Source organism: Rhinatrema bivittatum, chromosome 5, assembly GCF_901001135.1.
Source record: "Rhinatrema bivittatum chromosome 5, aRhiBiv1.1, whole genome shotgun sequence".
Classification (NCBI taxonomy): domain Eukaryota; kingdom Metazoa; phylum Chordata; class Amphibia; order Gymnophiona; family Rhinatrematidae; genus Rhinatrema; species Rhinatrema bivittatum.
In genome coordinates this window covers 206,044,635-206,058,146 of record NC_042619.1, presented here as the reverse complement: position 1 = coordinate 206,058,146, position 13,512 = coordinate 206,044,635, and the positions used below count along the sequence as shown (strand labels likewise).

General features: G+C 47.6%; 1 protein-coding gene across 8 annotated transcripts in view; it reads left to right on the top strand.

Moving 5' to 3' along the window:
• Positions 1-13,512, top strand: part of DMD (dystrophin) — a 3,148,630-nt gene that overhangs the window by 3,038,747 nt on the left and 96,371 nt on the right. For all 8 annotated transcript variants that reach the window (XM_029603105.1, XM_029603098.1, XM_029603099.1 and 5 more), the window contains 3 exons: positions 5,503-5,704; positions 7,521-7,606; positions 10,315-10,472. In XM_029603105.1, the coding sequence (XP_029458965.1) occupies positions 5,503-5,704; positions 7,521-7,606; positions 10,315-10,472 (446 nt within the window). The remainder of the gene's footprint in view (positions 1-5,502; positions 5,705-7,520; positions 7,607-10,314; positions 10,473-13,512) is intronic.

Genomic DNA, 13,512 nt, shown 5'->3' with positions numbered 1-13,512 from the left:
TCCTTTAAAAAAAAAAAAGACTCCAGTGAGGAAGGCACTTACACATTTTGTTTTACCACTGCCTAGATCAACCAGTTTAAAAAAAAAAAAAAGAAAGCAACAAACCAGGAGTACAAGTCCTCCCAAGGGGTTGGGGCCATCCCCTTTGGTGGCAGGCAAGGCTGGGGTTGGGGACCCTGAGAGCCTACTTTCCCGGAGCTTTTCTTTCCAGACCGGTGAGTAGGAGGGATTTACCGGTGGGCTGGTCCCTCCCCCTGAAGCCCAGAGAAGGTTCATTCCTCTGGTGAGACCGAAGTTTAAAAAAAAAAAAAAAAAAAGAGGGACCCAAAGACGTTTAATTCCTCTGGTGTCTTTTAAAAAAAAAAAAAAGAAAACATAGCTATCAGCAGGTCTCCCGGGTCTCCGGAGGAGCTTTTGTTTAGCTTCCCTCGTCACAGCTCTTTTTCAGTGATGCCACGGAGATCGCGGTGTTCTGCCTGCGAGGAGCCAGCTGCGCGGCTCTCTCGCAATGGCCTCTGCTCCCGATGTTTGTTTTCCCAGGTGAGAGGGTTCATCGGGGACGAGAGGGAGTGACAGAGGGAAGTCCCTAGCTCGATCCTGTGGTGCGGGAAAGAAGCTGTCTGCATGGGGAACTCGGCCTGCTCCGTTCCTGATCAGTGTGGGAACGGTGGCCACTTTGAATCTTCTTAACTCCAATGCAGATCAATTTGTGGGGGGAGGGGATTTCCCGCCACAACTTTCTCTGCCGAATCTAAGCTCTGAGAGACCTCAGGGCTCTGTGCCTGCCTCCCTCTCCCCCCCCCCCCCTGTGGTTTGAGATTACCCCTGGGGGTGGGTCTTAAAGAGACAGCACCCTCTTTTTTTCTCAGTTTGTGCTTTTACTGCACAAAGCATATCTGGAAGCAGAGGCTGACTCTCAGTCAATAGAGTGCCCGCCAGCAAAGGTTCCCAGACCTGTAGATGTGCAGGAGACCACTAGAATTAGGACAGTTCGAGAGATTTTGGATGCATCTGGGACTACACTAGCTGAGCAGCCGGACCTTTCATCTCAAGACTCCCCTCATGCAGACGTGATGAGGAACCTGAAAAATCTGTCCCAGTAGAGGGAGATGATCTGCGAGTGCTACGATTGTTTCGGAGGAATGAGCTTGATCCCATGATCCCTCATGTCCTTGCTGAGTTGGGGATTCCGGCTCTGCAACCTGTTTCAGAGCCTTCCACAGTGGATCCCGTCCTGTTAGGTCTTCGGGCCCCGCCTAGAACTTTTCCTTTCCACCCGATGCTATTACAGCTCATGCTCTGGGAGTGGGACACTCCGGAGGCAAGTCTGCGAGTAGGAAGAGCTATGGAAAAGCTCTGTCCACTACCTGAGAAGTCGCTGAAGCTTCTCAAAGTCCCTAAGGTGGATGCGGCTGTATTGGCTGTCACTAAATAGACAAAGATTCTGGTGGCAGGAGCAGCTGCGCTTAAGGACCTCCAAGATAGGAAGCTTGAAGTCCTTCTTAAGCGGATTTTTGAGGTATTGGCACTTGGCATCCGAGCAGCGGTCTGCAGTAGTTTGATGCAGAGTGCGACTCTGAGATGGGTACAACAACTCCTCACTGCCCAGCATCTTCCCCCGGCGGAGGCGGAGCGTGTGGAGGTGGCAGTAGCGTATGGCGCAGATGCCTTGTATGATCTCCGTACTTCGTCATGCACAGACTCCGCAGTCTCGGCCAGGAGACTTCTATGGCTCCGCAACTGGTCGGCTGATGTCTCTTCCAAGTCTCAGTTGGGGGCGCTTCGGTTCAAGGGAAAGTTTTGTGGGGTTTTTTTGTTTTTTGGGGTTTTTTGGGAGAATCTCGAACATTTCATTAAGTCCCTAGGAGACAATAAAGTGTACAAGCTTCTGGAGGACAAGCTTAGGATTTCTAGAGCCTTCGGTTCATCTTGTTCTCGATTTCAGGGTCAGCGCCTTTTCGTCAGGGCAGAATTCCTTCCTTCACTCAGCGGCAGCCTTCAGTGAGATCCCAGACTTGGGCTTATTCCTTTCGCGGCCGTAAACCTTTCTGCGACTGAGTCCCTCAGGGGCCTTCCGGCAGCAAGTCTTCCCAGCGAAGATGCACCGACCCACTTCTCCATTCCGGTGATAGGGGGTCGACTCTCCCTGTTTTTCGAGGAATGGGTCAAGGTTACTTCAGACCAGTGGGTTCTACCCATCATAGAACACAGCTACGCTTTAGATTTTGCTCGCCCGCTGCGAGACCTGTGTTTGGTATCTCCCTGCGTGTCCCGGGAAAAGCAACAAGTTGTGAGCCAAACTCTGTGTCAGTTGAAAGACTTTGAAGCCATTGTTTCGGTTCCTCTGGCCGAACGCAGGACCAACAGGTACTCAATATATTTCATGGTTCCCAAGAAGGAACTCTCCTTCTGCCCAATATTGGACCTGAAGAGAGTGAACAGAGCGCTTCGGGTTCCCCACTTTTGGATGGAAACTCTGTAGTCAGTCATTGTGGCCATCCGTGCAGGAGAGCTTTTAGCCTCGCTGGATCAGACGGAGGCTTATCTGTACATAGGGATCCATGAGCATCATCAAAGGTTCTGCGGTTTATGGACCTAGGTGAGCATTATCAATTCCAGGTGCTCCCATTTGGATTGGCGACCGCTACCAGCATCTTCACCAAGGTGATGGTGGTGGCGGCTCTCAGACAGGAAGGGATCTTGATTCATCCATACTTGGATGATTGGCTCATTCGAGCGAAGTCGGAAGAACTTTGCAAGATAGCGGTTCGCACAGTTTTGCATTGTCTTCACACTCTCAGGTGGGTCATCAATTTTTCCAAAAGCCATTTGGTCCCATCCCAGGTGCTGAACTTCTTGGGAGTCCGGTTAGACATGAGTATCGGCAAGGTTTTTCTCATGCAGGAGAGGATCGACAAGCTGATGTCACAAATTCAGTGTCTGTTGGCCCTGCCGGTGCCCAAGGTATAGGATTACTTGCAGGTGCTTGGTTCTATAGCATTTACTCTTGAGTTAGTCCCCTGGGCCTTTGCTCATTTGAGGCCTTTGCAGAGAGCGTTACTTTCCTGCTGGGATCCCAAGTCAGAAGAATTCCAGGTGCCCTTACCATTCAAGGACCCCGCCAGAGCCAGTCTCAGTTGGTGGTTGGTCCCTGACGTGGACGTGGAGTGGACCTGGAGGGGCCCCAGTGGGTAATCATGACAATGGATGCTAGTCTTTCCAGTTGGGGGGCAGTTTGCCAATTGCAGTCGGCACAGGGTCAATGGAAACATCAGGAGGCGCAGTAGTCCATAAATCGCTTAGAAATAAGAGCAGTATGCCTGGTGCTGTGCAGCTTTCTCCCTCTCGTGCACCATCAGTCTGTACGGATTTTGTCCAGCAATGCGATGATGGTGGTGTTCATCAATTGTCAAGGGGGAACAAAAAGCCGCCTGGGAGGTGGACAAGCTGATGGTCTGGGCGGAAAGCAATCTCGCCCAATTGGCGGCCTCGCACATAGCCAGGATAGACAACGTTCACGCGGATTTTCTCAGCCAACAATGGTTAGACCCCGGAGAGTGGGAGCTATCCGAGGAGGCGATGAGGCTCTTAACTCTTCGGTGGGGAGTTCCTCACCTGGATTTGATGGGAACTCGGCTGAATGTGAAGGCGACTCGTTCTTCAGTTGCGGAAGGAGTGGATGCTCTTGTCCTTTCATGGCCCTGCGGCATTCTGCTCTGCGTCTTTCCTCCCTGGCCTCTGGTGGGCAAGGTCTTAAGAATAGAAACCCACCCAGGGTCGGTCATCCTCATAGCTCTGGAATGGCCACGAAGGCTATGGTTTGCAGCCCTGGTCAACTTAGCGGTGGATGGCCCGCTTCATCTCAATCATTTTCCAAATCTTCTACGGCAAGGTCCAGTCTTTTTCGACCAGGCGGCTCACTTTTGTCTAGCGGCCTGGCTTATGAAAGAAAGCAGTTAAGAAAGAAGGGTTATCCTGATGCAGTCATTTCCACCCTTTTGCGGCACATAAGACCTCAACTTTGCTCACATATGTTCGGGTCTGGAAGGTTTTTGATTCTTGGTGTAGTGGTTTGGAAGTTTCTCCACGGCGCACCACCATAGTTCATATACTTGCCTTCTTACAGGAAGGGTTGAAAAAAGGGTTGGCGTACAGTTCTCTGAGTCCAGGTTGCAGCCCTGGGCTGTTTAAGGGTAAAGATTGACTGAGCGTCCCTTGCAGCCCATCCTGATGTAGCGCATTTTTTGAGAGGTGCTAAGCATTTGAACCCCCCAGTTCAAGTGGTGTGTTCTTCTTGGAGTCTGAACCTGGTTCTCCATGGGTTGGGCGGACTTCCTTTTGAACCCCTCAAACGGGCCACTTTGAAGGACCTAACGCTCAAGTCTGTCTTCCTAGAGACTATCTGCGAGGCGAGGCGAATATCTGAGATTCAAGCGCTGTCCTGTAGGGAACCTTTTCTTCAGTTCTCAGATTCGGGGGTGTCTCTTAGAATGGTACCATCCTTTCTGCTGAAGGTTGTGTCTGCCTTTCACTTGAATCAGTCGGTGGAGTTGCCGGCTTTTCCGGATTTGGATCATGAGTCCCCTCAGGCTCGCGACTTGCGGAAGTTGGATGTCCGGGTTCTCCTTCGATATTTGGAGGTTATTAACAGTTTCAGGGTTTCGGACCATCTTTGTCCCATGGAGCAGTCCTAAGAAAGGACATAAGGCATCCAAAGCTACCATTGCCAGATGGTTGAAGGAAGCTATAGCTTAGGCATATATGTGTCATGGACGTGCAGTGCCGGATAGTCTGAAAGCTCATTCGATCAGGCGGCATCTAGGGCAGAGAATCAGTTGGTCTCGCCACAGGAGATCTGCAGAGCGCCTATTTGGAAGTCTACACACTTTTGCTAAGCATTACCGTTTTGGATGTCCGAGCCCCGAATGTCGACTGCTTTGGCAGCAGTGTTCTTCGAGTGGGACTCTCCAAGTCCCACCGCAAGTAGGGCAGCTTGAGTACATCCCAGCAGTCTGGACTGATCCGGGTACATACAGGGAAAGGAAAATTGGTTCTTACCTGCTAATTTTCTTTCCTGTAGTACCATGGATCAGTCCAGACGCCCGCCCATTCAGGATGGTATTCTAATCTAGAGAGTCCACTCAGGGTATTTTTCCTTTTTATTAGCAGCTGTTTTCTGCAGAGTATAACAAAGATAATCAAAGAGTACTCCTTACATGTACATAGTTTTGAAGTTCGAGTTGTGCTGTTTTTGATCTAGCCATTGGTTCTGAAATTTTGTTCATTCTGCTATGATTATACTGAAGGATCACAGGTGGCACACCAATCTAAGAGGGGGGTGCCCGTCAAGTTTTTCTCTGTCTCTATCTGCTGGAAGGGAGGCATAACCCAGCAGTCTGGACTGATCCGTGGTACTACAGAAACAAAAATTAGCTGGTAAGAACCAATTTTCCTTTCCCTTTCCATGACCAGGTTTCCTCTCTTTCTTTCTCTTCCCTGCAGTGGATTTGCTCAGTCTTTCTGCAGCCTGCGATGCCTTGGACCAGCACAACCTCAAACAGAATGACCAACTGATGGACATCCTGCAGATCATCAACTGCCTGACGACCATCTATGACCGGCTGGAGCAAGAGCACAACAATTTGGTCAACGTTCCGCTATGCGTGGACATGTGCCTCAACTGGCTTCTCAATGTCTATGACACGTACGTTCCCCAGTGGTGCTGGGCATATGGATAGACATACCCTAATGGGAAAGAGCTAACATGAATAAAGAAAAGAACAGTCTTGTTTTATTAATCTACTTGTTTTTTTGAAGGTGAAAATAAACGTGGATTAGGGTGAATATAGAGTATTTGTATTTTCAGAAGGCATTTGATAAAGTTCCTCGAGAGAGTCTCCTCAGGAAACTAAAAAGTCATGGGATAGGACTACTGTGGATTGGTTAAAAGACAGAAAATAGAGTAGTACTATATGATCAGTTTTCCCAATAGCCATAAGTCATTAGTGGAGTACCACAGAGATCGATACTGGGGCTTGTGCTGTTTAACATATTCATAAATAATCTGGAAAAGGGAATGATGAGTGAGGTGATTAATTTTGCAAGGGACACAAAATTATTCAAAGTTGTTAAAACAGCAGCTGATTGTGAGAATTGCAAGAGGACCTTGTGAGACCAGGAGACTGAGTAACTAAATGGCAAATGAAATTTAATGTGAGCAAGTGCAAAGCGATGTATATAAGGAAAATTAATGCAAACTGTAGTGCCTTGATGTTGGGTTCTGTATTAAGAATCATCACCCGGGAAAAGGATCTTGGAGTCCTTGTGGACAATATGTGGGGCGGCAGCTAAAAAAAGCAAATAAAATGTTACGAATGATCCAAAAAGGAATGGAAAGGAAAATAGAAAATATCATATTGCCTCTGTATCAAGCCATGCTATGACAGCACCTTGAGTATTGTGTGCAGTTCTGGTCATCCCGCCTCGAGAGACATAGTGGAATTAGAATAGGTGCAGAGGAGGGCACCAAAAATGATAAAGGAGATGGAACATCTCTCCTATGATGAGAGGCTACGCAGGCTAGGGCTGAGAGGGGACATGATGGAAGTTTATAAAAACATGAGAGGGGTGGAATGGGTAAATAAAAGGTGGTTATTTACCCTTTTCAAATAATAATAAAACAAGGGGACACTCCATGAAATTAACAAACAGCATATTCAGAACAAATCCTAGATAGTTTTTATTTAGTGCACAATCAAGCTGTGGAATCTGTTGCCAGAGGACATGGTCAAGGCAACGAGCATAGCTGAGTTTAAAAGAGGAATGGACAAGCTTTACCTGACTGCTGACACGTGTAAGAACAGTCCCACAGAGCACTGCTGAAAGATGTTGGTGACACTTTAGGGTGAGAACCCAGACTAGTTTGCAGCTGGAAGGCCAGCTGAGTGTGTATGTTTCCTATTAGTGAAATGGCTGAATAGATTCCCTTAAATGACAAAGTCCTGCCCTAGGACATATGATAGAGCCTTAGGTTGTTCTTAAATACGGCCAGAGGATTACAGAGTCAGGGCCCCAGTAATAACACATAAAGAGAAGGCATCTCCATTCCCTCTCCAGACCCGTTGCACCTTTATCGCAGTCTGGTGCCTATGACAGCTGTGGTACTTCTGGGAGATACCCCTAGCCAGAAAATCTGTTCAGGGCTATGCAGGATCAGCTGCTCTCCAGCTGGCGCCCTTGTGAGAAGCTGGCATGGCACCGCCTTGGCCTATCTGAGCGAGCGTAGCAAAGGTCAGGCGTGGGATCCAGCAAAGCTGCAGTGTTAGGAGGCGTGGTAACAAGATTTGACAGCTATAATAAAGTGCTGCACAAGAATGACTTTCAGGGCTGAAGGCTGGAGTTTTTAATCAGAATGGCATGCTATTAAAAGGTTTGGCATTAGGAGGGAGTGCTGGACTTTCGCATGACATTAATGCCAACTTCCATTCACACAATGTTTTCTTTTTCCTCTTTGACAGCAGAGGTCGAACAGGAAGGATCCGGGTCCTCTCTTTCAAAACTGGAGTCATCTCGCTGTGTAAAGCACACCTGGAGGATAAGTACAGATGTACGCCTTTCCTGGTTTGTTTGTTGGGTGAAGGTGCTGAGCGACGCACACAGCAGGGGACCGCTTCCCTGTGAGACATCGCACTGAATGTGGAGGGTGTGGGGACACTTTTATCCATTTTCGTTATTTAATCGACACCTAGCAAATTTAAATAGCAGTAGCGAGGGAAGGCCATGGGCAAAGCTGTTTACACAAGGTGAATACCGGTTTTATCCAGGGATATTGTCTTGTCTAAAAATTGCTCTGAAGAGTGGCCAAAAGTTTGCACCTGCTTGCATAGTGCAGGCACCTGTAGGCAGGTTAAAAAGAGGCATTCCCAGAGGGGTGTGTATGGGTCAGGGCTGAGACGTCCCCTCGGCTGACTGCACAGCAGCTACTTGAAACAGCCCCCCTTAGAGGCACGGGTGAATTAACCTGCAGAAACTGAGCCATGGGAGGTCAGTAAGAGGGAGCGCACATACTCTCTCTCTCTCTCTCTCTCTCTCTCTCAACCACATTTTCATTCACCCCACCCAAGTTGGAAAAGTAGATTTAAATTAAAAACAAAATGTGAAACATTCCATCAAACAAAATATGACACACAAAGTTTTGGGAATTGAAAACTCAGGACTATTCGGCTGGTAAGGAGGGAGCGAAGGGATTTTAGGGCATGATGGGAGGATAGCGCCATCTTGATCCAGTGCTCTTCTGAGGGGCTTCTAGTCAGTTCCTGATCGGTAGGTGGAGTTAGAAGGGTGCATCTCTCTCTAGTATAAGTCCACATCGTGTGCCCTGTCTCTCAGGCTGCACAGGAGGTGCATGGCTTTGCTGTGGTGGTTGACAGAGAGCAAGAATCCCACGTGAGGTTGCATCTTCCAGCGTCCTCCTGTAGGAAAGCCTCTGCTGCCATCACCATGAGATTAGTGAGACCGCCACTAGTGCCATTCATTTCTGTAGCACTACTAGAGATACATAGTGCTATAGGCAGGGCCACTGGCTGCTTGCGATACTGAGACCATGGCAAAGGCTGCAGAATCCGGGCCTCGGTGTGGAACTGCAGGTGAGGTAAAGGGCCTGGTCCAGGAAACAGCAGTCAGATGGGCCAGTCGAGCATGGGTGGGTGTTTGTGTGCGCACACGGGGTATAAACCCAACACCTCAATCTGTGCTTCCATTCCTCTCTTGGCAGGAGGAGAAGCTGAGGGGCGGGGCTTCGGGTCTCCTAGGATACAGTTGCCACTTTAAAACTCCATGGCATGACCTATATGACTGAATGCAGCAGTCAGGCTCTGGGTCACAAAAGAGGAGGATGTGGCCTGAATCAGTGCCACAAACAACCTAGATTGGACCTGGGAGAGAGGCAGGAAAAGGGGGTGAGAGGGAAGATTCAGCTTGCAGGGTGGAGTAAGGGGTTGGGGGGGATGATGGAGAGGGAGCTGTGGGGAATGTAAGGATTTGAGAGGGCTTGACTGTGTGCCCAGGGATGGGGGTGGAGGGGAGAGAGAGAGAGGGTATTGATGTGGGGCCAGGCGGTGGGAGGAGAAGGGAGACGAGGGATGCGCTTGTGTGTGTGAGAGATGATACCTGCACCAGGTGTGGAGGGTGAGTGAGAGAGAGAGATCCTCCCATTCCTTCCCCTGGTCCTGTATAACTTCTCCTCCATCCACTATCCTCTTAGATTCTGTCCCACTGCCAATCCCCATTCCTTCCTTGCACTAATTACTAAAATCCCTCTTCCCTTCCCCAAAAAAACTATTAAAATACACATCAGAGAAGTCAGAAAATGACTTTCTTTTTATAAAGTGCCATAAAATTTATATTGATATACAAAGCTATGCAAACGTGCCACAGGATTTTTCTAATTTTTGCCTACTGATGTTCCCCCTAAGCTGGGGATGGGACAGGGGGCCTCCTGCTATAGCACAGTTGAGGTCGGTAAGTATTGCTGCACACTGTAGGGTAAATTTTTAAAGTCCGGCCACGCGCATATCTCCCGATACGTGCAGAACTTACTTCCTCTTCGGAGGTGAAGTAAATTTTAAACAAAAAAAAATGTGAATAGTTGGGGGGGGGTTAGGGGTTGGGGGGAAGAGGGGAAAAGGGAAGAAGAGTAGGGATAGGGAAGTTCCCTCCCAGTCCGCTGCTTAATTGGAGCAGATTGGCAGGGAACTGGTAATGGCTCAATCATGTCGCTGTGATTTTTTTTATTTTTATTTTTTAAGAAAATCCCCCCTCCCCCCTTGCACATGTGAGTCGGAACTTGCCCACATATGCGCGTCCCGATATAAAACTGGGCGCGCATGTGGGTATCGTATTTTATAACAATCACGCGGGAACCACGCGCATCTCTGAAAATCTACCCTTCTGTGTGCACTTTGACTTTGAAAATTGCCCCATGGACAGCACTCCTGCAGACTTTTGCACCTGCTTCTACCCTGGAGAATAAGGTGTGTAGCATTGAAAATGAAATCTTCCCCTGACCTAGAGACACCCCTGGAAACGCCTCCCCTAATGGCGGCTTAAAAAAAAAAAGTCCATACGCTGTGGAGGAACATCCCTGCTCTTCACAGTGCAGAGAGTTTCCTTTTACCTCGGTATCATTACCCTCTCTAAGAATACCAGCAGACGATCTTTTCTCACGGCTGTTCCTGACACGCTGTGCGAGGGGGGGGCTTCCTGCAGCCAGCACTGAGTAACTGCTTTCTCTCCTTTTCCCTCCCCTCCCCACAGACCTTTTCAAGCAGGTAGCGAGTGTGACGGGCTTCTGTGACCAGCGCAGGGTGGGCCTCCTGCTGCACGACTCCATCCAGATCCCACGGCAGCTGGGGGAAGTGGCCTCATTCGGGGGCAGCAACATCGAGCCCAGCGTCAGGAGCTGCTTCCAGTTTGTAAGCACTGCACAGCCACTCCCTCCCTGAAGCTAAGGATACACAGGCCAATGCAGCCGAACGCACCTGTATGCGCACACTTCAATACGCATTTTCTGCGGGCAAAACTTGCTGCCAATGCAGTAAGGAGTTTTGTGCACAGAAAACAAGCATTTCTAAATGGGTGTAGTGCTTTGCCCATGCAAATGAGGGCATTAAGCATTATCCCCCCAATGCAGAGAGACTGCATCTGGCCAGCGCACCATTTTTTAGCACTGGAAACTTAACCCCTGGTTAGAGCTGGAGTTAAGTTTCCAGTGCAATGAAAAAAAGATTTAAAAAGGCTAAAACCATTTTACAAACTCTCTGGGTAAGTGCCAGCACTTACCTGCATAAGTACTGATTTATTCAGGTAAGTGGCTGCAGCTGCCTCTGCCCACTTACCCTGTAAATACTGATTTATCCATCTGTCTGGCAGCGGGAAGTATCCGCCAGATAGCTGCATAAGTCAGTATTTATAACGTTATCTGTATACCTAAATACTTATCCAGCTAAGTAGTCGCGACTTGCGGCAGATAGCCTTTTAAGTACTGCTTTATGTATCTAGTGGCTGCTTCCTGCTGCCAGATAGATGGATAAATCAATATTTACTGGCTAAGTGGCACAGCAGCTGCCATCACCCAGATATCCTGAGAGAGATGGCTCCATCCCCCTCCCTAGTTAAAATGTGCGTTCCACCTGTGCCGAATGCACATGTTATCGTTTTTATGCATTTTTTAACACTCAATGCATTGGCGTATCATTAGCTTACTGCATCAAGAATTTAAAAAAAAAAATCCTGGCAGAAAAAATGTGCGCTGAAAACATTTTATTAGTACCAAGATTACTGTGTAGACCTGAGGGGAGGGGAGCCTCCAGTCCGTCGCATATCCCATATCTGATTTGCATGCTCTGCGTGTTGGCCGTATGGGGGCGTATTTTATATTATGTCATAGAACACACCTCTCACAATCTGGTAAAGCAAAACTTAGTTTACTAAATGTTGTAAATATATGGATAATAAATCAGTAGATATAAGTAATATCAAGTACATAAATCAATACAAGTAAATAGGAAACAGACAGAAATAAAGATAGAATATTATTTATTTTATTTATTTTAAAATGTTTTCTATACCATCATTAAGTTATTTACCATCATAACGATTTACAAAAAAGGCACATATAGAAGGGTATAGTTAGTGCTTTACAAAAAAGGTGCCAGTAGTATTCGGTAACATAGAAATGTTAAAAACTAGTTGAATAATGATATATATTACCTATTGATACATGAATCATGGGTGAAGCACATGTGATTCATTCTAGACTTTTCAGTTGTTTTTACGATTATCAGTGTGATAAAAATAATTTCCAGGTAGGTATCCGGAGATTGTGTTGGGTACTTTATGCCAGCTGTACCTTACTTATTTTCACCGTTCTCTTTATAAAAGACATAAGGACACTTTCCTTATGTCTTCCATCTATAAGAAAGTGTCCTTGGAAACCTGGAAGGCTGCGAGCTCGGGGACCATAAAAAGAACCAGCTGATTTGCTCTTTGTTCCTTTCAGTTCATCCAAAGAAATGGGCAAATGCAATTCCTTATATATGTATCCCTCTGCAAGTTTGGTGTTTCAATTTGCACTTTATCTAGGAAGGTATTTAAGTAGTAGTCTTTGATCGCCTCATTTGTTAAGAGACACCAAATGTCTTAACTTATTATCAGCTCATTTGTATTGGTACTAGTCTTTGGTATTTGATCACACCAGATGTTCCCCAGGGCCATCCCAGCTCTCCTGTTGCCAGGAAGTTCCAGAAACGACGTGATAGTGTCATGCCTTTATGCAATCAATCCCTGTACTCAACTTCTATGCAATAATCATCAATCATTAGAGCCAGTTCTGATCCATCACAAAATTTTCTGGGAATCTAGCTAAGCTTCCTAAAATTATCTTCTTACACATGCCAGGTCAGTGTGTATGGTGGCGGGGCAGATGGCATGTTCCACTGTAGGCCGTGGGGGGGGACCTTTCCATGTATTGTCTTGTAAGGCAACTAAAACCATTTAATTGTTAAATTCCTGCTAATGTGAGATTCAGGGGCACTTTCTGAGAAGCAGTAAGGTCACTTACTGTTACTCATCTTGCTGTCCTCATTGTTAGCTCTGCGCATGATGATGACCCTAAACAATAAGAGGCACCAGGAACGTTCCACATGGTTTTGCCTGATCCAAAACGGTTCTGCCGGCAACAGTGCCAAGGGCAATGAAATCAGGAAAAGGAACACGGGAGTCCAGCAGGGGTGCGTACTGGAGTTTCTCATCTGTGTTGGTGGCAGAGCATTCCAGGAGGCAGACTGCGCATTCTAGTAAATCAAAAGCCTTAACATGAAAGATCTGCAAGAGCAGCTTCCTGCTGTCGAGAAGAATTTCTTAGCGTCCAGTCAGATGAATCCAGAACAAATGTGTTATGCACCTCTACCAGGAGATGGAGCAAACTGACTTCACAGTATATATACCCCTGCAGTGACATCAGCCTGCCAGTATTCATTTCCAGCAGATGGTGGACATGCATGTCTCTACTGGGGATTGCTTCATTTTGAGAAAGGAGAATTAAGAAAATAAATTTGCCCTGCTCTCCTCCTTTCCCCAGTCTCCGTGCTCGGCACACCATTCCAACGTTCGTCCAGCTCCATGGGAGGTTGAGGGGCATGGGCAGCCTGGTAGGCAGCCGCTCAGAGGCTTTTTCACTGCGCACCACATGGTAGGCCGCAATGGCATTTTGCACGTTTTCTCATGCTGCCCTCTATAGGATTGTTGATTCGGCGTGTGCTTCTAGCTGTGCATCCAGGTTGTGCACCTAGTTTTTTTTTAGTACTCAGTCGGGCCTTATAATCTGTGCTTTCCTAGCGTGTAGCCAGATGGACTCAGGACCAATGGGTTATGCTCCCCTGCCAGCAGATGGAAACGGAGTCAGATTTCAAAGCTGATGTCACTGTACATACACCCCTGCAGTGACCTCAATCC